This window comes from Zosterops lateralis (assembly GCF_965231275.1).
Source record: "Zosterops lateralis genome assembly, chromosome: 3".
Taxonomy (NCBI): domain Eukaryota; kingdom Metazoa; phylum Chordata; class Aves; order Passeriformes; family Zosteropidae; genus Zosterops; species Zosterops lateralis.
The window spans coordinates 24334518-24361001 of NC_139764.1; the positions used below are offsets into that span (position 1 = coordinate 24334518).

Consider the following 26484-nt stretch of genomic DNA (forward strand, 5'->3'; position numbering starts at 1 on the left):
CTAGGATGTTTTTCCCATATGTCCCTACCTAATTTCTAAGAGAGAGTCTGTTTTATTCTCCAAGATAACAGAAATGTCAATGAAACTAGTAGGATTTTAATACCGCTGCAAATAAAATTGGTGAAATGAGGTACATAATTTCAGACATCTGGATTTGAAAGAATAAGTATTTGGCCCAGGCCATATAAAAATCCAGAGTAAAAGCACTGAGAGTGATTACTTTGAGGGTTTGTTGGTTCATTTTCCTGTTGTGGAATACAGATGCAGAAGCATTTAGTTGAAAATACAGCACTCAGTGCAATCATACATTTCCCTGTCTAACTGTATTTTATTTTTTTTTGTAGCACACCCTGAGAATTGGCATGACTGCTAATTTATGACTTGTCCGTGTAATTATTTCTAGGCACATTCTTCTTTGTGTCATTAAATCTATGTTGGAAACTGAACAACCTTTTTTTTCCTAATTGAAACAAAGAAGTTTGATGAGGAAAGCTCTGAAAAATATTTTTGTAATAAAGAAATATAGCTTTTTCAAAAGGAGATATCATCACCCAGGAGGAAAGGAATAAATCAAACCAAAAAAGGTCACTATTTAGGCCATAATTCCTTTTAAAGGTTTTTCATGATCTAACTTGGTTATTGTAATTAAAAATGACAGACTGTATTGAGAAATGCTGTCCATTTATCCAATCCTAAAATAAAGAATCTTAATTCTGTTTCTGAATCTGCCTTTTATAACTCAGGGCATTTCATTAATCCTCTTTGTTTGTAACTTCAGTTTCCATAGAATAGGAATAGGATATTTTGTTATAACAAGAGTTGAGACCTCACTCTATTGGTGAGACAAGGATTTTTACAGCATGTGTGAGCTATTACCGCTAGATAGCCTTAGAAACACTAGTGAAAATGTCAGACGAACTCCATTAGTGAGTTTTCTGTTTCAGATGTTGCTCTCTGGGGAGCATTTAAGAATATAAGGAAGAAAGAAGCTACTTTATTACAGAGGGTATACCTGCTGTGAAACTGTTGAGCTTTATAACTCTTATTATTTTTTTTTCCCCACAGAAGTCTGAACAGAAAGGAAAACAGCTCTGTAGGGCATTTCTTTTTATTTCTCTGATAGATTTAATATGTATATTAGGCACTATAGGTATGTATAGGTCAGTAGTGGCTTGGTTCACATGGTGAAGCATTAGGAAAACTCTCACAGCCTCCACTTTGTTCTGCCCCTCTATGAGGAGGCTCACTTGAGAATATTGTGGGAGAAGCAGATTTCTTCCTGAAGATTTTCTTGGGGAGTTTTTTGGTGTTGCTTTTAGCGGCTCTAGGCTCTGGGAGCCTAATGAACCTTTTGGCTTCAGAGAATGCACAGCCTGCAATCCTGGGCCTTGGATGATACATTGTAGTTTGGAATTAAAAAAAACTTGGTAGAAGTTTTCATATGGAAAATTATAGCAGCTCTACTCCAGATGTTGTAATCCTACTTTATTTCTTCATTAAATATTGCTGGCTTAGGTTGGTGTGTCTGAGTAGTTAATTTTCATTACGAGCTCTGTATTCATTAGGACCTGGTGTAAAGTAGAAAGCATTTCAATATGAGAGGAGGAGAAATAGATGAAACCAGTGAGAGTTACCATACTTATAAGAATTGAAGGGTTATATTATGGCTCTACCCTTTTCTTCCATCTACATATCCTTTGCAGTTTAGATGCAGTTTCAGGAGAGATATAAACATGATTTGGAAGTTACTTAAAGGATCTACATATGACAGGCTATAGATGAATAGTGTGTTTATAAGGATATTTTTGCCAGAGGAGAGCAATGAGGATGATACAGAAAAGGAGAAGATTCACGTTGTTGATAAAAGTTACAGAGATGGTGGTTTGGGGAATTGTACAATTTTGATGAGTCTAGACAGTTTAAAATTATTAAGTCTCTGTATTGGTTAGTCCTTAATTGGATAGTCCTTAATATCTAAATGCTCATACACTGTTTCTTTTAAACACAAGTACTTAGAGCAGAAAGAAGCACCATGTTATAGAATAGAAGGAATGATCCATTAGGTGTGTTGGAAGTCCTTCAAGATGAGAGTAAAGAGAATCAAATAGTCAATTTTCTAAGCAGATACATAGTAAATAAAACATGTTCAAAATTAGCATTCTTTTTTGAAAAAAAGATCCCACAGATACAGTATTTTTAGAACTATTTCAATGTACTTAAAGCAGAAAGTCACAAATATTTATAAAGTTATTTTAAGTTCAAAAGCATGGCCCTGTATTTGCCCTAGTGCAAACGCAGATAGAATTTCTTACTTCATGTTTTTAGTTTTCTGAAGTAGTTTTAATTGAATTAACACTGCCCACTAGCCAGTTAACTGAAAGGGAAAAAAAATTAGAAGAATAAAGATCTGCTTGTTTTTATGTATCAGTGAAACAAGATTGAGCAGCAAATATTGTCTATGGAAGTTCACTGGATTAGCTACAGAGGATGACCATTACAAAAGCCGATTTTTATAGTGCTGAGCTTACTCTTCTAACTTGTTTAACAGCACTGCTGAGACCACAAAACATTTAGAGAGGAGGCCTTGGCTCTATGGCAAGCCCTGCTTCACTGACTGAAGAAAATACCTAATTTTTCATGCTCATTCAATTCCTTAGGTTTTGTTTGCTCTAAAACACAAACATAAAACTGCACTGTATTCTAACTACACTAACGAGATCCTTAATCTAGACTGTAAATCACCCTAGATACATCAAAAAATCAATGAAAGTTTTGCTAAGAAATTACTACAGCACTGTTTTTTCTATTCTATATCTATATGTTCACTCACAATAAAGCTTGTTTGGGAAATAAAGTTTCATTGATAATTACAAGTAGATTAGTTTGGAGAAACAAGAACCTGACATTCTACCCATACCATTAATGTCCATGAGGTTCATTTTCACCTGATTTAGGAAAAAAAAAATTCTTGCAGTGTTTTCCCCATTAAATTACTCCTAAAGGAAATCTGGATTATTTTAGGCATGACAGGAAAAGCTTTTGAGCTTCTGGTTACTTCTGCAAAGAATATTTAATCATCATTGTTTATTAGAACCAAGGTTTTTCTGTCTGAACTGTCTCTTGTCCTTGTGACAAGAAAAGTGGGATGAAATAGATACATTGGTATAATGCTCTCAGGCTGATTCAACTGAAATAGGCTTGTTTTGATAACTATGATTCCTCATGTTAAAAAATACGAAAAGTAGCCCAAATCAACCTGTCTTGAGAGCTCCTCATATAGCCTATATCCTAAATATATTCACTCTTTTTGATAAAAAAAGGGGGAGAGTATTCTCAGACTTTATTTCCACACATGGAAACAAAAGAGTCTAGTAATAAAACACAAAACAGTTCCAGGGAGGATGCCTTAAGTAAGGATTGCATGCAATATATATTTCTGATTATATTTGTCCTGATGGTATTTGAGTCCCTCTTATGCTGTGTATTCATAAATTCTGATTGCTTTCAATATATTTTTACCCTTCTCCTTTCAGAAGGACTTTCCCTGCTATTGGCTAAACCAGAAACCATAAATAAATCAAGAAAAGATCTGGACTTAGGAGTTGTTTTTTCAAAAGCAATTGGAGCTTGATTGATTCCATTTACAGCTTTCCTCTATGAGTGAGCTGCAATCAAGGATTTCTTTGAAGATGTTTTTTCCTCAATTTTATTCCATTTCTCTGTAGGAAGGTGAGGCACTAGTTCAGGCTTATGTAGAGAGGAACCTGAGAGTGCTTCAGCTGGCACTTTTAAATTGAGGTGATTCTGGATTTTCAGAAAAGAAACTAAAAAAAAAGGCTGAAACTCCATCCTCTGCATAAGCCAGCTCAAATGATGTTATGTATTGAGTGAAACATCATGGCAACTGGTGGTAGCTTGTTATACGTTACAAATGTCATGCTGGTTGCTGAACTCCGCTTCTTAGAAGAAAAAACAAAAAAGAAGAGAGATCTGCAGAGGGAATAAATCCAAAGCACTATTTTTATATCAGATGGGTATGCCTTCAGAGTGAACATATTACCAGCTTACTTCTATCTCAGTCAAATTGTTTGATTTTTTTTGTTTTTATTCTGTCAGTCTCACAGTTACAGAAGCCATAAACTAAAAATGTGGCATATTTTCCTCATGCATAAGATTTCACAGAGATGCTGGGTTAGTTATTTCCACAAAATCTGAAAATTGGAAAAAGGGAGCTGTTCCCCAGGCTGAAAATCTGTCAGGTAAATTACAAGAAAAGAGCTTCTGTACTGGATTTATCAATAACAGTTTCTCAGAATTAGTTGTTTAAAAAAAAAGGTGTCAGGATATATTGTAGCTTCTGATTGATTGTCAGGTTTGTTCTTTAGGTCTAATCTTCTGCAAAAATATTAACAATATAATTTTTTTATATTATTTTGTTTCTCCCCTGATATTATTAATTTGTTCCTGACATTTAAACTCTTAGCCTGGTGAGGGATGCTTATTGGAAATCACTGTATCGAACAAGGGTACTATGTGTGATATGGTATTTTTTTTATTACAGCAGCATCTAGAGGCTTCATCTGAAATTATATTTCCTCTGTGGAACACTGTATGAACACACAGTGAGGCAGTATGTGTGCTACTGAGCCCTCACACATTCCATGCAAAAAAAAAATCAAAAAAACCAAACCACCAAGACCCTAACATAAGTGACATGCTCAGACTAAAACAGATTTTGATAGTGCATAGAAATAAAAGTAAGATCTTGGGGACAACCTCATTTTATTTATAAGAAACATGGATCCTTTCCCTGAGAATCACATTCCCCAGTCAGTCAAAGAACCAATGCCTAAAGCTAGTTCAGCAGCACAGTTTTCAGGCAGGGTTTCTGACTGCTTTATCATTTTCTAATTGCAAGGGCTTTATACTATCTCATAGAGGAGATTTTTCTCTTAACTTCATGTTGGTGTCAATGTTTTAGTTAACTATTTTTAAGAACTTTGATGTTCATGCAAAAACCAGCTTAATACAATTTTAGGATTTGAGTAAGAGCTTTGTTCTGTTATGGATTGAGATGGCAGACAGTGACTTTTTTGTGGTGATTATCAAGCTGAGAAATGGGATAGATGTGGAAATAACGTTTCACTGGAAACATTTTTGTCTCTCTTAGAGTAATTCATGACAATCATCTTAAGATATTTAGGAATTGGTGTGGAGATTAAGGACAGCTGGGTCCAAAAACCTTTTAGAGAGGGGAAACTAAAATTTCTCTTGTGACAAGAGCTATGGAATTCAAGTTTTGAGTGTGACTGGAGGATGACATTCAAGTTGGTCATGAGGTCAAGAGTAGCATAGCTGGGTGCAGTGCGCCTGAGCCATACATACATTTCTTGGTTGGTGCAGGATGTCCCTCAGTTGGTTGCCAGCACAGATGAGACAGCAGAGCGATTTGAAAGAACAAACCTAGCTGAGCAGTGGGATTGACTTAACTGCTTAGTGTTTGGCTAACTGGTGTAGGAACTCTCCAAGAAGGAATCTCAGGCTCTCCTGGAGATTATACAGGCAGCTTCTGCTGTTCTTATGATGCTTTTCCATGTGTCAGTTAAGAACTTGGTAATGCCATGGAGACTTTCCGGGTAGTTCTTGCAGAAGAACTGACCAGGCTGCACCTAACTAAAGCACTTCCAAATAGTCTATAGAGCCTGTTCCTGAAGATGCAGAAATGGTTGTATAGTGTGGTCTTTTGTACATAATTCAGACATAGGTGTGGTATTTTGGGCACAGTTTCTGACAATCAATAGCAATGGATCATGCACATGCTAGGTGCTCTTGTAAAGCCGTGGGCCAGCAGGATTGTAAGATTTCAGCAAAACAAATTTCCCACTGAAGGTGCTGTTGCAATATCCTTGCAACTGAAGCTTTTGTTGCTGTGCAGAAAGCAACCATTGTGTTTGAGAGATCTGACTCCTAAAACTAAAACTAATAACTTTTGCTTTCTAGAAGTCACTTTCTCTGTTCTATGTCTCTTTCCAACAGATTTAAATGGAGTTGCAACTGAGTATCTGTTCCAGTGGAGAATTTGCAGTCATTATCCACAACAGAGACAAAACAAAAAATGTGGCAAGACAGCATGGAAATATTACATGGACAGCATGTTAACCAGATCAGACCCTATGGGAACTAAAATCATCTGGTTTCCTCTAGGCTTCCCAAGAGTAGATCACAGTGTATAGTTATAGGTAAAGGAGTACAAGTAGGTATAAAGTGCATTCATTCTACTTGCAAAAATCTCATTATGGGCTGTCAGAAGTGAAATTTTGTTAGTGTAAGACTTGAAAGGCATGGAAGGCTAGAGATACCAGCATTTCACACTAGAATAGTTAGCTGATAGGTGGTTATGATGGCAACACATAACCAAACAAGATGCTGTTGGTAATCATGTATATGGAATTTCCTTGTGGTTGGGGGAATGAAAGGAATTACTTCCCAAAGTAAGTTTAATTTAAACAGTCAGAAAGAAAAGCAGATACTTATTTTGTGTGGTGAGAATCATTGCTCTTCAATCAGCAATTGTTCTAATTCTGAAATAATTTTGCATTACCTGGGTTTGGTTTTCCAGTTTTATATTGCCTTGAATTGAAAAACCTGGAATAATGAACATTTAAACAGAAGTAAAAAAGTCATGTTCTGTAGGTTAACAAAGACTAGGCAGTAGTATTGGCCAGTAAATTTTGTGCTGATAATGGATGTGCCAAATCCTCAGCTACTATCACACGTATGCAAACTGTACCTATTTTACTGACAGAGGATTTGTCTGGAAGTCCTACAAGATTAATGTCACTAAACCCTTCCCTTGTTCACCTTTAGTAACCATTTAACAAACTGATTAGTTAATGAGATTCACATGTTTCCTAGAAAGTAGCTTTCTACCAATTTTGCCACAGTCCTGATTATGCATAAAGAACATAAATTAAAGGTATTTAGATTAAAGCAAGAGTAAAAGAAATCTTAAAGCAGTTGAGTGCTTTACCTTGATAAATTTTTATTTTTCACTCAACTCTTTTTGCACTTAGAAGCAGTGTGCTACTAAGTTTACTGGTTCAAAAAAGTGTGTTCCAGATGGATGCATGAAATACTTGATTTTTTTTTTTTAATCTGATTTGATGAATTTGAGGCATACAAGACATGATTAAAAATTTATAGAGCAGCAATTAACTTTTTAAAAGTCTATGTAAAATGTAGCATAAATAGCAAACTAATGACATAAGCCACAGACTGACAAAGATCTACAATATAATTTCATTTTTTAAAAAAATTTACAAAGGAAAAAGCTTACTCCTGAATTATTGGTATAAGTTGAGTGCCGAGATCTTCACAGTAAAACCATTTTTCAAAGAGGACATCAGTTGATTCTCCAACATAGTATCTGATAAAGTAAAGACATTTGTCAATCCTTTTATCACCTAGCTGATTCAGTCTTTTGAAGAAAATAGCTACTTGATGTTGTGTAAGAGCAACTTATTGTCAAGCCTGGTGTACTTCATTCTGAGGAATGGTTATTTGGGAAAGCTTTCTGTTTCCCTGGTTGGGTGATTTGGTGGGTGAGATACTCAAAGTTCTGCTGATCAATCACAAATAAGTCACCAAATTTCTTCAGCAACCTTTCCTGATGTCATCCTGAAAATGATTGCTGCCATAATCTCTTGGGACCAATGATTTCACCTTGGATGTTGTTACTGCAAAAGCAGCCTATTTGGCAGCACAAATTCTGAACACAATCTCCAGAGAAGAAAAATGTTAAAAATGTCTTGTTTGGAACAAAGCATCCAACAATATGTCTAACATCAAACTTATTTGGTTTTGTACTTATTTGCCATAGAATTAAGATTAGCTAGATCATTTTTCTCATAGCACAAGACATGTAAATCATTTACTTAGGCTGGAACACTGGGGCAGGCTACTTATTCTTCACTTGTGCAGTAATCAGCACGCTGGGGTCTCTGATTTATGACTAAGGTTTGTAGACATAATAAATATTGGAACAGTAACACCTTGTATTAGACCTTGAGTCAGCATACTTCAAAGTGCATTATGATTTCCTCTTGTGCAGTCTTTGCTGCAGGTGGCTGGTATTGAAAAAAGTATGAGAACATTAGAGGTTCTGGTTGTAAATTCCCTTCTCTCCCAGGAGCACACAGAGGGAATGTAGCTTCAAAAGCATGACAAGATTGTTCACTTCCAAAACTTCAAGTGTCTTTAATCACCACATCAGTGTGAAAACAAGGGCACTAAAAACCTCTGAATTATTTTCAGGCATCTGATTAGATATTTTGAATTGAGGATGTGTTAATTTCCACCTGCAAGCCATAAGGTAGCTTTTAGTTTAGCTTCTCCACATGAGCATGCCTGTATTGCAGTGCAAATCTCTAGATCATCCTGGCTCCCTAAAAAAAGCATTCAGCGTTTCTCTTCCACATACCATTCACAGACTCCACATGGCAGGTTATTTTACTTTACGTAAAGTTTACTATTTCTTTTTTTACATTAATAATAAATATTTTTATCTAAATCACTGACCAATTTTTCTAGCTCGAAGCATTTTTTAAATAATGTAAGTCCACACAATCTACAGATCTGCAATGAAAGGAAAAAAAAAGACAAGTGCATAGGTAAACAATACTTAAATGAAACGGTGTTGATTTTAGCTTGGAATTTATTCATCTGGGTTTCTTTTCTTGAATTCCCCTTTCTTAGTTTCTTTCTGTAGCCTTTTCTCTTTGAATGAAAAAATATGTCTTTTAGCTCTGCACACTTGCAATCTTCCTGCTGTGACACTACCTATGCAACAATCAAAACTATAGGTGAAAGGACAGGAACAGCATTTTTATCACTGCAGTTTTAAATCTGTATGGATTATATGAACAGCTATAAATTCTACTTTGTCTCTCATCTCTGGTTAATACCAAGACAGCTTTTCTAGATGGCTAATGTTATTCTATTGTGACTTTCCCTCTTAGAATTGTGAATTCTGTATGGACACAAGACAAAGCTTTGTCCTGCTCCCTCTAGAATATCAAGCAAACCGCTCACTTACATGAAGATGTTTTCCTCAAAAGGCAATAAAACCTAGGCAGAGGTGTGTACAATGTAGAGGGACTAGTGGTGAGAAAACTGATTTTGTTCCAGCTTCCCACACACTTGACAAGAAAGCTGTTCTTCATTTTTTTGCTTTCAAGGCTTACAAAGCAATTAATATTCTGCTTGCCAGAACTGATTAAAAAAATCTTTTTTATTTGAGTTGTTAGAGAGCTCTGAGATATTTTTTAAAACTTAAGGCAATAGCAGTAGGTAGTACATAAGTAGATTGCTATAACCATAACATGTATTTAAGAAATTTCATAACAGCCCTTGTTTAACTAAAGCAAATGTTAAATGACATCTCTGTTTATGTGTTCATAAATAAATAGATGTATGGATAGAATTAGTACAAAATTGCCAGGATGAATCTGATAAATTATCAGGAAATTAAAATGCAGCATTGTATTGATATATTAGTATATAATATGAATACTAACAGATTAGTCAATAGTTTATACTTCACCTTAGGCCATCAATTTCTGTTTTTAATCTTTCCCTCTCAATCACAAGACCCACAGTGTTTTCGTATCTCTGAGGAGAATGAGGGATCCTGGCAGGTAGCAGGAACATCTGTTAAAAGAAATCAGAAAGTACCAGCGTCAGGAAGTCTTGTTTTTTTTGCATTGTCCTTTTCCTGCCCCTCAACCTGCAAAATCTTCTGCTCCTTGCCCCAGTTCTCCCCTACTTTTTGTTGATCTCGTGTTGCTCCTTTGCTGCTGCACCCACTGTGGTACCCGCAGCCCTGCAAACACTGTTTCTTGCTTTCTCTGTGAATGATGACACAGTGACTGCAATCAGCACTGCCTTGATGGCAGTCAAGTTCTCTCCTCCTGGTTTGATCATTATTGCTAGACACAATTGAAATGAAAATCTAACCAATTACTCATCTGAAATTTATAAACTTACTGCAATTTCTGAGTAATTGAAATGGAAATAAAAAAGCAAGGTTTTTGTCTGCTCAATAAAATGTCTAATCAGCCACATGTATCCTCCCAACACAGTGAGCACCTTTGATTGCATGATAAGGAGTGCTATTCTCTCCGAAAATAATTAACAAATCTGAGGGGCTATTTACTCGTGCAAGTGACAAAGTGAATAGGCAACATGTGGTTATGAGAAGTCTATTTCTGAAGCTTGAGAATAAACCCTTTCCTAGCAGCTACCTGTGCAGCAAGTCGGTAAGCCTGTATCATTCACCAGTATAGATGTCTTTGTGGAGGCTGGGCCATCATTGCAGTTTCTCTGTCTACAAAACAGAGCTAATGACGGTGCCTCAGCAGTACTAGTGGCAGTCTTTCCACCAAGTATCGTGTGCTCCTTTTCATTAGTGCTTTTCTTACATGCTGAGATCTCAGCTGGGTGTGCTCCTTCAGTGTGAAGTGTAATACCAGAAACTCACAGTTGGAAAACGTGATTCTGTTTCGTCATTGAAAAAGTGGTAATGCTTTCAGTCACATTAAGCTGTTGGGTTTAACACATCTTCCATTTTAAAGGCTGTCTCCACCAGACCTAATAATCCTTTCAAAGACTTGAGTGCAGACCAAACTTGTGTCAATAACCATGAGTGGCAGTTGTAGTACATCTAACTCCTAGTAACAGCCAGTATCTATTCATGCTCTCAGTAAAAGCACTGCAATCTATGCTTTACCAAGTGTACCACTATAAGGAAAAATTGGATACATTTTATTCATAAGCAGCTCTTCTAAAGCTGTCCTACTGTGATGGTTGGAAAGGCTAGCTGTGAGGACTAAAGAAGGCTGAAAATACAGGAATCATCTAAATTCCTCAGTTTAGGCAGTTTGCTTAATGGTGTGAGTGATGTGTACCTGGCAAGGTGTAAATAAAAGACGGATCCAACTGAATTCACATGGCAGATGCCATGCAATACAGAGGAGTAAGAACTTTTCTCAGTATGTTCTTGACTATCTGAATAGGTACCCCATATATTCAGAGGGAGTTTTATCTGTTATTGAAACAGTCAAATGTTGAACACAGTTTCTTGTAGTTTTCTATTATTTGCTTGAAATTTTCCAAGCTTTTTTTTTTTTTTTTTTCTTTTTATAAATAGTGATGCTATCTCTTGCACAGCAGGGATAAATTGGTTTCTAAATAACGCATAAAATGTTCACTTTACATACTTATGTACAACTATAACAGAAAAGCAATCCTGTTTTACCTCCCCTTCTCGGATGACAACGTCTTTTTGTTTCCCATTTTCAATTATCTTCAAACACATATCTCCTTGAACCTGGTAAAAAAGCTGAAGAAATAAGAAAATAGCATTAATGTAGCTACTCCAAAACATTCTGTACTTTATAGTCTCTATACAAAGAATACATGAATAAATATATTCAATTTGCAGTTGCAAGTATTTGCAGATTTTCTTCTAACAATAACAGGCTTCTAAAATCTGATTATATTAATATTAATAAATGATTTAAAAATGTTACAGAATATGTATTATTTCTATTATCACACTAAGAATTAATGATCTATCGAAGAGGCCTGTAACTGCATATAGAGCTATCCTCTGGATCTGGTGGCATTCCACTGTCCTGATTTTACCCTTGGAATTATTTTTTGGAGGGCTCAACATTACAGTTCAAGCATACATTAATTACACAGCATAGAAAGCTTCATTTCAGATGTAGCAGGGTCTTTAATCAATCAAATTAAATGTCATTTTTCCAAATAAGCTCCAAATCTGCACACACAGTTTTTCTGGTGTACTTTTTCAATTTTTTAATGGTGTACTTTTTCAATTTTTTAATGGGGCTTTCTCATTTGGGAAGAATTGCCCATTTGGAAGCTGTTCCGCTTTACTTTTATGGATACCCTCACATCCAGCAACAGCTGCTGCTCTTCCCACTGTGTATGTAAAAGGCTGACATTCAGAGTCTGTATAAGGACAAAACTACTGAACCCAAAATTCTGTCTTTGGTGACCTTTCCATGGCTGTTATCAGACTAAAGCCAGCTCAGCTTTGTGGGGGCTCTCAGGTCCTCATGTTTCATGACAGAACTGTGCTACAATCTGCAAGCAGATCTGTACCTTTGACCTGAAATAATGGGCACATTCCTCCTAATTCTTACGTAGTGCAGAGCAATAATATTTCCAAAAGTCACTTCTGCCATGATTTCCATGTTCTATTTACCACATCTGGAAACCAGAGTGCTAGTGCAGTTGAAGTAGTCTGAAACATGATTCAACATTAGAACTATAATTGAAAAAAATATTTATTTACAACAACTCACTACAATTTCATCAAAATGAAAAATAAATAGGGGAAAGAAGAAACCACTGAAATATGCAAACCCCCTGAACTGGATTCATCTAAGATTGTATGATCTAGATGGATTGTCACACCAGCTGTAGGTTTTATTTCCCCTGCAGCTTCTGGGAGAGGTGTTACTGAACACATGCACAGGACACGTAGATGACAACAGGGAAAGGACAACAGAGGCAGAGTTTTATCCTGCTTCTGACATGAATCATGCAGCTGAGCAACCTTTCTGGAAATAAAAAACTTGAGAGTGGATGTCAGGTCAGAGGTGAAGCACCCCAGTCATAAGGAAAGATTTATAAACAGTAAGTTATGAATTAAAATAATTGTTTTGCAGTGGGAGCGGAGGAATGACGTGGGCTACACATTGTCAATGAAAGTGTTTTTCTGACTGAATTCTATAGTACCTTTCTATAGAACCTAGAAAATTTGTGTGTATTTATATACATGTATGTATGTATTTATGTATGTGTATACACAAATACATATGCCCATATAGATAGGATTTTAAGCCAATAGAGTTCATACCACTTGAAAATATAAGCTTTCCTAGTTGTACTGTTGTTACTGGAACAATCTAGTATCCATTCTCCCCAGCAGTAGTAAAAATTGAGGAAATGAGCAATATTTCTCTCTATTAACATCTTATTAATGACATGGGCTCTCATTATGTGAAATATATCTATATATATGTCTTCTTATAGAAAAGCCTAGGTTTGTATATTGCTACTGCATAATGGCTCACAATTGGGCATGAATTTTGTTTTCCTAGGTGAAAAATCTATCTCAAGGAAGAAACAAAGGTTGTTCACCATTCTTTTTATCCTTTGTTACTAAATGTGTTTATTTATTTATTATTGTATCTTCCTTTCTTCTTCTCCTTTTCCAGATTTCAGAATTTTGTTTATTTTTCTGCTATGTGATATCTTCTCATTCTGTTTATTTTAAAAACACCTCCTTTATTAATGCTCACCTTATCTCTAGAAGTTATGAGCCACCTAGAAGTGCTTCTTGGCACCAAGCGTGACATTGTTTGATAAAACTGCTCAATATGATCATAAAACCTGCAGATATATCCACAAAAATCAAATGGAAACACCTTAAGACTGAGAGGGTGGAGTTTTTTAATCAGTTTAATTTTCCTTAAATTTTCTTTGCTGTAGGAGAAATACATCCTCCTCCCTTAGTCTGTTTTGCCCTTTTTGATCAGGCTTCAAACCAGATAGTATTACACCTGCAGGGGAAGGCAGTGTGGCCAGTGCTGAATCACTCTCAAGTCTGTACAGGGATATTTCATTCAATTATGAATACTCATAGAATAAATTAGGTTGGCATTTCTGAAGGAAAGAGGAGGAGATGCAGAGAGGTAGGAATCCACTGTTGCCATCAGTGGAAGTATTGCTGAAGCTGCTTGTTTTGACAGAAACTTCAACAGGGTAATAGAACATGTGGATACCACCTTAAAAAGAGCACTAACTTCCTCACTGTATTAGCATGGTGAGAATTGCTCCTTCATCCAGGTATGTGTATCCTATATCCTGCCAGAGTAAACAAAGAAGCATCTAGTAGTGGAAAAATACAGGATTTGTAATTGGTGTGCATTGAATAACTAAAAAAACCCCACAAGTCTATTTTATTTTATGCACACCAGTGTATGTAATTTAATTTGGATCCACCTTTGACATCAAACTCTGCCTAGACACAGGAACCCAGAGCTTTATGAGGGCTCTGAGAGTTGACAGACCTCTATTTACAGACCTCTGAAGAGACCTGCAGTTAGCAGGATACTTTGAATTCTGACTGCATCTAAAAGTGGAATTTGGGATTGCTCAGCCAGTTCTGGGATTAGGCTCTGGCTTGATATATCCTGGCTTGTATTGCTAGTCATATGGCTAAGTACTAAATTAATTTGCAGAGCAAATCAAATTCTGATGTGGGAGTAGAGCCTGCCTGTTCTCCAGACTTCAGTTCAGTGGTGACTGATCTATTCGAGTACAGAAAAACAATTTTTTCCCTTTCTCATCACAAGGGTTTTTCAGACATCAGAAGCCTACAAGACAAACAGATGAGAAAGGTAGAGAAAGCTATGTTGAGGGCTTTTGGTGTGGGTATTTTTTTTTTATTATTATTATTTCCTGCTGCTCATTTACATGTCATCTGTGAAGCCTGAATACTAGCCAAAATTCATCCCAAAAATCTTATGCAGCAAGATTATTTCTGAAGACACAATCTCCTGATGCAAAAGGATCATCATTCTTATTACATTTTAATAGGAACCTTGTTTCTTATAAAAATATTCCAAAAGTCTTTAGCAGATAAATGTGAGGGGTTTTAAATATAAAGAAGCAAAAATGTTTCTCTTGCTTCATTGTGATTCAGGTTCTCAGATTTATTTGGGATATAAGCACCACAAAACAACCTATGGGAATGCCCACCTAGCCTCACTTTCCCCTTGTTTTCAGACATGACTATCCTTATAAAATGCAATGGGCAAATTGATCTGATAGGGGAGAGTTTCTCAAAAGCATGCTGGCTGGAGAGCAGCATACACTAGAAAGGGTTGGGCTTCATTTAAGCAGATAATCTGTCAGAAACTGGAGCCAGGTCTTACTTGTGGTGTCTGAGTGAGAGGGAAAGAAAGAAAAATCAAAATTCAGGTCAGAAAACTCAGATGAGTTGTGGCAGATGTGACCTCAAACCTGCATCATGTTTCAAAGCATAAAGTTATATCTCAGTCAGACCATGTGAATGTGCTAGATGCAGCTGAAGAGATTCACCAAGATGATCAAAGGAGGGGGAACTCCTGCTCTGAGAGTTCTCTTTAGGAGTGCAGTATGAGGGTTTTGGTCTGTGGGGCTGTGCCAATAATTAGGGGGCTCTATCCATAGGAAACAACCTAGATGGTGAGAGCAGAAAACTAGGGTAAGATACAACACAATGAGAAGTGAGACTTCTAAATCTGAGTGGGGTTTGTGCCAATACAAATGTGTTGCATGAAAGGCTGATTTGAATTTCTCTGCACAGAACTGAACTGTTTTATACAGACTCAACATCAGAATGTAAATTGTTAAGAAACCAAAGTCAGCTAAATCAAAGTCAGTTCAGATTCATTGTGTGTAAGTGGTGGACTGAGGTGGGTAGAGATAGCAGCCTACTTTTATTTAGTTGAATGAATATGAGGCAGAGAATATCCAAGTAGGTATTTGCTGACTCTGTCTCTAATCTGATGGAGAAGGGAGCAAAAGGGAACTTTACAAATAAGAATGAATATGACCTCCTGGTAAATTCCAGCCAAAGACTGTGAATGGTTTATCTCTCGTAAGGTACAGCTTGATTTTTCTCTTTAAAAAACTTGTCCAATGGAAAACATTGTCTCAGGTATGAGACTCTTTCTGTGCAGAAAGGTGGCAAAGAAGTAGTGCACAGAAATTCAAGAAGGCAGTGAAGCATTACAGAGAAAACTAAGAAGGAACAAAATAAAAGAGTTATTTAGGAAATGCCTTCTTGCCTCTTGAGAGGAGGAAAGAAATTGTGCTAGACTATAGCTGTCATTTTAGCCCAAATGGCTGTTCAGGAGACATTTCTAAAAGGCTTTGAGGGGAGTTCAAATCGAGCCTCTGGGTTTTTTCCTCCTAATTAGCCATCCAGAACTAATCTTCCTGATACACCTGCACCTTAATAGCCCCAGCAGAGAGCAGTTCGGGAGCAGGAGCATGCTCCTCAGCCCTTATCTCTGCGTGCCAACCCTTTGCTGCCATGAACTGCAGGCTTTGAAGTGCAAGATGTGCCACAGGACACTCCATAAATTGTGTGATAACAGGCACAAGATAGGGAGTGGACGGATATAAACAATCCTAAATTTAACTTTTTCTCCAAACCAGCCTTTCTTTGCTATTGGAATACTCACAGTAGAACAGCATCAGCCAAATTTGCCTGAAGGATTTGTGGGTTTTCGCATTCGTGATTTGGCCTGCTGACAGTACGTCTATATAGTCTGTCTTCAAATTATCACCCAGAACTATAAATTACCCTTTTCCTGACAAAATAATGAGCTGAACATGGCTTTGAATGTTGTTTTTTTTTAATCCCAACTCTAATTTAGGAATATGCCCTTTTGCTAGGATACGCTACCCCACATTTCTTCTCTAATGAGAAACATGGTTCTAAGTTAGATCACAGGAAGGTGCAAATGTGTCTGATAAAAAGCTACGGTAAAATGCAATGAATAACTATAATGTACTTTTATAAAACAGAATGAAATTGGCCCATATGTTAAACTTGTACATAACTGATAATGCTTCTGATGTGTGTATTGCCAATTTTCCAATGTGATAGAGTTGTTATGTTTCCATTTTTGGTTTCTAAGTAATTGTGGGAAGCTTACCATGTAAATGAGCATGTATTGATACCTAAAAAACCTTGTTTCCACTTGAGTTAGCAATAATATCAGTATGCAACAGCGAATTAAAAATTATGCCTTTATAGATATGTCTAATTTTTTATATTGTTGAGAAGTCATATAAAAAGTTTATAAAAGTACCCCTTTTATAAACTTATAAGGCCAAGTTATGCACAAATAGAGGAACATCTTGCAATATGAGGAAAAAACCCAAAATGTTACATTAAATCAGCCTAACTTTTCTTTTAAGGAATCCCAAGCAGCCTGATGGCCTGGTCCTGACTGCTTCCAGAGTTCTCCCTGCACAGCCCATGAGAAGAGACACAGTGGAGTGAGTTGGGAACCTGGCACATGATATATGTGCCTGTGCCCACAGCCACAGGTGGGCTGGGAGATGGTGGTGGCAATCCAACATGCGTGGCAGCCACCCAGGGATAACTCAGCATCTGCTCTTCCAGAGCTCTGTGTCTGTAAGGAGTGCACACACCTGCATGGCACAGTTAGAACAGAAAATCAATGAAGGCTCCTGTGAAATGCTGGGGTGGGTCTGGGGAGAAATGATTCAATAATTATTAAGTGATTTTTTCTTTCTCTTTGAAAGGATTTATTGAAACTTGACCCACTTCTTCCTTAAACTATGTGGATGCTTAGGCTTGAGTTTCCAAAGGTACTTAAAATTAGGTTGCCAAATGTCATTGGGATGAGATGAAATTAAATTATTCTGCTGGGAAGCAAGGCAAATTTTCTCCATCCTGACATGCCTACTTCCAGGCCTCTAGTACCACTTTCCCTTAGGATTCTTTCAGAGCCAGTGGTGAAGTCCCCAGGCCAAGCAAGCAATTCCAAGAAAGAAGGAAGTAAACAAAGAAGGGTAAATTGTTACATTTTGTTAGTTTCTACTCATTCTTCCTCTATGCTGTATTTGGCACAATGGCTACTCACAACTCAAAGTTGGAATGGCTTTGAGCATAGCGGAATGATTTGAAAAATATTTAAAGACTATTCTTTAACTTTCCAAATTCAAATGAAAACTGAAAAGCCGATGATTTTCACAAAGTCCACAAGAAGATTTTTTTCTAGTGAAGTAATTTTTTATTTTTTGAATGTCAAAGTTACTTTTGAAATACAGATTACTCTTCTGCAACAAAATATTGCTTTAAAAATATCATTACCTTCCTAAAGTTCTGTTCCAAAATGTTGAAATGAGACACTCTGATGTGTCAGAACATTTTCTCTAGTTTCCTGTTGGAAATGAATTACAGCAAAACAGATCTGATCTCATGTGTTTGTTTCAAACAAAATACACAGATGGTGTATGGTTCTGGTGAATGATTCTGTCAAAGCCTATGAATAGATCTAATAAATACAACATCACTGAGTCTGGCATTCCTAATCTGTAGCTTCAAAAGTAGCTGCATTTAATCATTAAAGATAAATTAAATCAGAATAATATAAACAACCCATAGGTTACCTCTTCTCCTTCTTCAATATGATAATCCTTCCTTTCATTTGGCCCTCCAACAAACATCACATTTAATTGATAACGATGCCTAGAAAAGAAAGTGACATTTTGAAACTACCTCTATTCATGATGTTCTTTATTTCATTTATTTTTTAAAGTTCTTTTAGGACAGGGAGTCAGTGAAACAATGCTGAGGGAAAAGCAGCAGCCAGTAAGAACTCCTAAGACCTTGGATGCATCTCTCTGCTCTGGCACTGTCCTGTTGGGTGACCTGAGGCCAACTACCTCCCTCCTGGTGTTTCAATGCCTCCAGCTACGAAAATGGGTCAACAATAGCTGCCAGCTTTGAAAAGAGCTTTGAATTGAAAACATAAAGAATGTTACCAAAGAGACAGAAAGTAGAAAAAGGTTTTTCAACATGAGAAGATTATGTAAAGGTAAAACTCTTAAAAGTTAATAAAGGTAAAAACATACATAAGTTTGTCTATCTTGCTAAATAACGTTATCTGGGTAATATAGTTGCTTTAAGTTAAGGAGTAATATCATAACAAAGAAAAGCAGCTTCAGTTAAGACTGCCAAAATGCAGTTAAGAGTATTGTAAAGGTTTCAGAGATGAGAAAATTACTTGACTGTACTATTGTTAGAATGAGGAGCTAACTAATGGACTATTAAATTTTCTATACTTTTACATTTCTCTTCTTATCCACACAGAGAAAATGGTACCAGCAGACAACCCTTTAAAAATATTATAAGACTACAAAGAATCAGATGGTCCATGACCACACTTAGTTGTCCCTTTGGTAAGCATCACATTCTGAACTCACAAGAGCTTTAGAAGTACCTGTTAAGATCAGCTGTGTCAAGGGGTTTGATTTTGCACTAATTCTTCATTGTTGAGGTTAAACAGCATTTAAACTTGCAAGATAGTGTCATTAAAATACAATGTCAGAGCTGCAATTTAATTAAATGTATCGTTTTCTTGACTTTGGTAAAACTCTGAATAGGCAGTAATTCAAGGATTGAGGTTCTGTACTGCGATCCCAAATAGGTATTTAAAAATTGTGATCCTCTCAAATGTATGGAACACAATGTCATAAAAGCTGTAATAACTTTAGAAGCTCTACTGATTTGTTGAGAGACGTAGTTTTTACTGTTAATTCTCCCTGAAAAAAGATTTTAAGTTGCTTAAATTTTGAGATGATTGCCTTCCAATGAGGCAATAGGACACAGGCAGAAGATTGTCTTACACATCTCTACTCAGCACACAAAGGATCAAGCCTTCAAAAAAATGTTGAAAATCTCTTGGTTGCTTCTTGGAAAAATCCCCTAAAACCTTTTGGAAAATCCTGAAAACATTTAGGTAGCACCAGGTGCAGGTGGTGCCAGACACAGAATCCACACAGTAGATGGTTTTGCTCTCCTTCTTCATAGATGAAAGCAATGTTGGAAAAATGGATTTTGTTTTAAACTATGCAATTTTTATCACAAAAAATGTTTATTGTTTCACTGTAACTTTATTAAAATGTTTATGGGCAAAGGTCTATGACAGATGTCAAATTCCAGATTTACTCAAGGTTTACACAGAACTACTAGTAAGCAGTACAGAATAGTGCAGTAAAAACAAAAAGGGTTCATCGAAACTGATAAGGAAAGGAACACGTGAATATTCCATATATGTAAAATACTAAAACTTTCCCATTATCATTGGTAAACTTCAGAAATTAATATGCTTCATAAAATGCTTCCTAAAACCATTTTGAAAATGAAAGAAATGGAAACACTTGTAGTGATTCAAGTTTCAGAATTTTTCAGTTCAACATACAGCTCTAGTTTCAACACAGACATGGCACTAAGGAGCTTTTCTTTGTCTTGTAACCATTGCTTTGAAAAGTAACCCTTGCACCTGTGAATGGAAATTAATATCACTGATACATTACTGTCCATTCAGCTTTTCATGAGAGATAGCACTTAAGGGGAGGGCAAGAGGCATTTTTAATGATTTTTTTTAATGATTAAATTGCAAAGAAAGTTTTTTTTTTAAAATTAAAGGTATGAAAATGCTTTTTAATTTCTTTATAAAACCTAGGTCTATATCACTTCTTACAGAGAATACTTTCTAATGAAAGTTTTCTGCATACAGTTTTAGACATAATATTTTCTCCTCAGCTTCACTGACAAAAGAAATCTTCATTAATATTTTGACAAACATTGGATAACTTACATTGGAATTTGTTCACAAGCTTTGACACAGACATACAACTGCATAATGCCTACACTTTTTTTTCCTTATATTAGCTGTCTCATTCAGAACACTGTAACAACTGTAAACTGCCCCTTGAGGCTCCCTACCCTCCTGCCTTGACAGATCTGGAAATGCCCTGGAAATCTGATCCTCTGGTACCTCTGCCCTTCCTTTCTCCTCGTTTTTCAGTGATATATCCTTCTGATTTTGATTGCTCCTGCAGCTTTGGCTGTGGATGTTGGAATGATTCTCAGCAGCTTTAGCTACTTCAGGTTGTAATTTGGTTTTGGATGTGACGCCATCTCCTCTGATTTCTAGAAGTTTGTTGTCAAAGGGCCTGACACAAATTCTCTTAACTCAGTCTCTCTGCCTACAAGTGACTTTGAGTTGGGGCAAGTATCTTGTATTCAAGTTGATCTTTGCAGCTTCTGCTGAGTTATTGCAAACCAGATTTCACTCACTTTCTGCTCTTTGGAACAGCTCTGGCTGCAGCCTGAGAGGAACTATGATTCCTTCTAATCTTTATCATGTATGCACTGTTGCACCTTCCTCTTATAGCTAGGAATATTTGTATCTCTAATAACTTGGTAAAAAAAAATTAAAATTTTCATTTACTTACATAAGCTTGTTGCAAACAGGTGGCAAAAAGGCAGTTTTATTTTCTTCTATCCATTTTCCGACATTCACAAGAAGCTCCATGGTCCACCACCTAAGGAACTTTTGCCTGAAGTATTAGAATTTGCAGAGTGCTTTTTCCGTGGGCAGACTGCCTGTGATTCCAGCCCCAGTGCCCAGGGGATTGGCTGGTAGGAGAGGTGTCTTCAGGCTTCAGTGTCAAAAGGGACAGGTCCATCAGCCAAAGGTTACTTCATAGAGAATACTAATGCTTCAGCAGCTTGGCTAATAATTGACTATTGCTTTAAAAATATATATATTTATTGGAGACTGGGTTTTGCCCACAGGGGGTTTCTTAATTCTCTTTACTGCATTAGCTGGAGTGTGTACATCACTTCTCTACAAAAATGACCTTTGTCACACCGTCAAAAAAAAAAAAAATGGGCAAGGCTGGGACATTCGGTCCTTTCAAGTATAATATAGAAACCTCCCTTCAACATTCTAAGGCTGATTGTTTGTGTATGATATGTGTATTTGTTTGAAAATACTGGGATCTTGTTTTGCCAAGTAGCCAAACTACAGATGTCTCCTACATTTGTAAGACCAAGAGCAGCTGTCCATAAATGTTCATCTTAATTTGATCCGCTCTGCCAATGTTATAGCAGGTGGTGTGGAGAGCTGACCCTGATGCCCTTTGGGAAAGTGCAGCATATTGCCATCAAATTGTCAGGCAAACAAGAAACTGAGAAGAACCAGATTTCCCAGATCTTTATTAGTCTTTATTCCCTCACAAGTTTCTGTTCAAGATCTACCAGTTGTTATAGGACTGCTCACTCTCTTCCCTGTCACCCCCAAATTTTTTTAATACAGAAATCTATAAACATTTTTTTTCAGACTCCAAACATATGAAATGAGCGGGTAAACAAAAACAAAAACAAAACAAAACAAAAACAAAACAAAAAAAACCCACAAACCCAAACAAACAACAAAAAAAAAAAAATCCCAGGACATTACAATACCTTAGCACTTAGCTCTTGACGTATCTCAGTCTTCCACTTTTATCTACACTGTGCTTAGTGGGTGAATGTGAATAAGTTGGTAAAATGATCTGGTTAAAAGTGAGTGGTACCTTCTCCGTGGCTTGCACATATGAGAAGTGCAGCTGCAGGCCTGAAAATTCAGCAGGATGAGCAGTACAAAATTGGAAGTTCTTTAACTCATACTGTTGTAATTTTCCACCAGAAGAAAGCAGTGCAGTGTGAGCTTGAACTAATACTTTGCTTTTATTAATTATTTGTAAGTCTGTTTTACCTTCATCTCTATCACTTCTTTGCAGTTTAGTGTAAACTCATTATGTAATTTATAAAACAAGAAAAAAATCCATTCATTTTGGGATTAAAAAAATCCACATGTGGATCACAGTTCCACTGTATTAATACAATCACAACGGGACTAGCAGTAATTTCCTCTGAAATGAGCCCATAGTAGTAGTTATTTTATTCAATTACAAAACAACACCACCACATCATTTATTTAGCACATGGAATTTCTACCAACAGAACAGCTGTGGTGAGACACCACCACACAGCAAATCCATAAGGCCTGTTTTTGAACTTACAGGCAGGTCCATTTCTGGTACTTTTTGTTCTGTAGCCTGCTGGCTGTTCTGTACTTAGCTGTGAAGGAAAGACGGCTTCTATTTAAAATGCACTTTCACTTAGGAGATTATGACCCAGATTGGCAGGAATGGAGAAGCGCAGACACTCTAGTTAATGATCGTGGTTTTGTAAAGCTCTGCCTCATCATTAGTTACTTGTATTGCAGAGTAGGACTCCATTTACTGGGCATGAAATCCAAGAGAATCTCCAGAGTCACAGTAGGGAAAAACACAGATTCTGGAACCGATTGAGCCAATCCTTGTTCATCATGGTATTAAAGTACCAGTTTTAACTGCAGGGGTCTTGTCCACAACCACTGCTCTAATCCCTAGTCTCCACTTTTCCCCACCAGGCAGAATACAAGGTACTATTACCTGTAGAAAAAACTTTCTCAGTTGCAGGCTCATAAATCCATTTTGGGGCCGGTATGAGGGATGAAAACCTGACAGTTAAACCTACTCAAGGAGGAAACAAAGCCCACTTACAAAATTCACCATTTATATAAGGCTGAGGCTATTATCACAGCGTAACATTTTCTGCAACATTCTGAAAACCAGTTGGTTTTGAAAAATGGAGTTAATTGCCACTTCATGCATATAATAGTGAGGCTAAGAAATGCAGATAAATGCATTGTATGAAAGGCTATGAAACTCTATTTCCATGAAGTGTATTGGAGAGGCAAAGAAAAAAAACAGCATTGCAGTCTCTATGACACACAAGTAAATAAGTTAATCTCATACACCTCAGGAACTGATTGGGGCCTGGATTTTACTTGCTAGTCTGTTTCACGATGGCTCTTCACATCCATCAAAGCCTGTTCCAGCACCTGAGGTTTCTGTTCTCCCTTCTGGCCCTGATCATTCCTTTTATGCAAAGCTAAGGACTCAATGTGTAACCTTTTGTAGCCAAAGAAGTGCAAGAGTACTGAAGCACAAAACTGCTACATGAAAATAATTCATTATTTGCATTGAAAGTACAGGAAAAAAAGGTTACTGGAAAAAACACTGCATTTCAAACAACACTTACTTTTTTTTTCTACTTTCCTCAATCACCAGACCAAATAGAGACTTAAACTTACAAGCTTGTGTCCACCAAGAAAGATATGCTTACAAAAAAAATACAAGCTAAATATGGACACAGGGTCATATACTTTTTAAACTACACTCTCCATAGTACTTTTCCCGCCCCTCCCCATAGCAATTTTAGACTGTTACCATCATGATGTTAAGGGTAATGAAGACTGCTGCTATTTTCTGGTATGCCATAGGTATACCTATGTGATGATGGAAAACTTCTCTCAAGAAATGAACTGTCAGTTCTCCACGCCAGACACCTTCACCAAGGATCACACACAGCACTTGCATGCTGCTTCACCTGTCAGTGGTGCATACCACTGAAATATATTTTAGTTAATGCCCACTGTAATAATATCAACAGGAGGAAAACTTTCTTGGCAAGTGAGAAGCACCTCCTCTCTGTTTAAAAAGCATCGGCTCATTTACCAGGGGGATCATGGGGAAAGAGAGGCAGTGGAATCACACTTGGGTTTAAATATCTGCTGCTGAGGATTATGTTTACCATCTTTTCGCCACATAAGGTTGGACAGGTCTGACTGCAGAATAAATCCACGTTGGATGTATACTTTAATTATGGACACGAAGCGTTGAACAAACACGTTTCAAGAACGCCAGGCATCACAGTGGAGATACTACAGATACCAACATTCAGTTCCCTGGCAGCAACTGGTTACTTTTGGCTGCGGCCTGGTCCTGGGCATGACCGAGGGTGCACCATCACCCACGGCTGTCGTGGGCGTGAGGCTGAGCTCCGCTGACCCAGCGCCAATGCCATTTATCAAAGGCCGTCAGGTGGCTCTGTCCTGCACCACCGGGGCCGGGCTGGGTCCGCCTCGTCCCCGGAGAAGGGAACTGCGGGCCCGCTGCAGCCGGCGGCGCTCCGGGCTGCCGGAGGGCGCTCAGGCCGTGCCCTCAGGCCGTGCCACCGCCGCCCCGCCCCGCCCCAGCCCCGCCCGGCGGCAGCGGAGGGGGCCGGGCTCTCCCGCCGCCCGCACGGCCGCCTCCCAGCGGGGAGGCCGGGCCGGGAAGGCTTTGTCGGGGCCCTGCCGCCGCCGCTTGCCTCTCTCTTTTGCTCGCGGGCGCCGCCCTCCCCGAGCGGTGCAGTCTCCCTCATGGTTCCCGTCGCTGCTAACGGGGTAGCGCGGCCCGGACAGGGAGCCGGGGCGGCCCCGGGCTCAGCGCGGGGTGCAGGCGAGGTGTGCCGCGCTTCCCCCGCCGGGGCCGGGCCAGCCCTTGATAAACCGTTCGGGACGAGTTGGTGTCAGGGCTCCAGTGGCGCAATCGGTTAGCGCGCGGTACTTATACAGCAGTACAAAGCCGAGCAATGCCGAGGTTGTGAGTTCGAGCCTCACCTGGAGCACGCAGCTTTTTGGGAGAGAGAACGGGCTTTTTTTTGGGACTTGCCGGCGCTCCGGAGGGAGGAAGACAAAAGTGCGGGGAAAATTGTGCAGCCTTGGCGGCGGTAACGTGGAGAGGGCCCGGGGAAGTGGCTGCTGCGGGGCGCACCGGGAGCCGCCGGTGCCTCAGTGTCGCGTATGTGCCCACAGCGACTTGTCCCCGCTGAGGGGGGCTGGGTTCAGGGAACTGTAGCAAACGTGTTCCTCCTCAGCGCTGCTTGTGAGTGAGAACTTGCAGGAAATAAAGGTTATTTTACACCTTGTTTCATAAGCGTCCGCTCGACTGGTGCCATTGCTGCAACTCAGCGGTGACAACATTGCTCCATTTTGCCTCCTTTGGTGGTGACAGTCTTTGTAACTGCTCATGGCCCGGGTAATGCGTAACAAATGCACGCTCTGTAGCAGGAAGGAAAATACTTCAAATAATTTCTGATTTCGCCACTTAAGAAAGGCAGCAGGGCCATGGGAAAAGGGCAGCTCCCTAATGGAGAAGGCTGCAGGACACTTCCCGGATGTTTAGGCACAGATGTTGTGAACTCCCCTCTCTGCTAACATCTAACCCGCTGCTTTCACAGTGCACTTTATACCAAAAAGTTCAAAGAAGCTCTCAAGATCCTGCAGCCAGAGGTGTCTCTATTGCCCATATCAGCCCTGTACTGCAGGTATTAACTCCCTGAAGTGCCACTTTAAGGCTTTTAATTGTCCCTTTTGTCTTTTGGTTACTTTGTCCCCTTGGAATTTCACATTAATTTCACTGCTTTCAATGATGGTTTAATAATCCCTGAAGCAGGTAAGGAAGTGTAAGTGAACAAGAGACATCTGTAATGTATCAAAGGATTAATAAAATTCATCTTTTGCTTGCCGTGAGTTTCATGTTCTCTGTGACAGGATATCCCTATCCCAGTGCTGAGGAGTAGAGACTCTGTGGAGGAGTATTTGCACAAGTAGTGGGAATAATGAAAAATGAAAACACTGTTTTTGTATAACTGGAGAAAAAGAACGCAAACCACAAATCATTAGAAAGTGAGAGTGACTCCATTCCTTGGACAAAGACCTCTTAAGAAACTGAGTGGGGACAGCGCTATTTCCTTTCCCTCTTCCACAGTGGGTCTCTAGGAACAGGCAGCAGCTCCTGCACCCTCCTGCCAAGGAGGATCTGCTAATTTGACATTTGGGGTCTTGCTCTGGCCTGCTGAGCCACAATTTTTGCCAC

At 38.3% G+C, this 26484-nt stretch overlaps 1 protein-coding gene across 1 annotated transcript in view; it reads right to left on the minus strand.

Moving 5' to 3' along the window:
- The window catches only part of HAAO (3-hydroxyanthranilate 3,4-dioxygenase), a 29268-nt gene extending 7920 nt beyond the window's left edge, over positions 1-21348 (minus strand). Inside the window, exons 1-6 of the mRNA XM_083856239.1 lie at positions 21145-21348; positions 18292-18370; positions 11315-11398; positions 9602-9708; positions 7337-7426; positions 6602-6645 (exon numbers count right to left, since the gene is read on the minus strand). Coding sequence (XP_083712365.1) covers positions 6602-6645; positions 7337-7426; positions 9602-9708; positions 11315-11398; positions 18292-18370; positions 21145-21224 — 484 coding nt within the window. The 5' untranslated portion in view covers positions 21225-21348. The remainder of the gene's footprint in view (positions 1-6601; positions 6646-7336; positions 7427-9601; positions 9709-11314; positions 11399-18291; positions 18371-21144) is intronic.
- Between the last annotated feature and the right edge of the window lie 5136 nt (positions 21349-26484).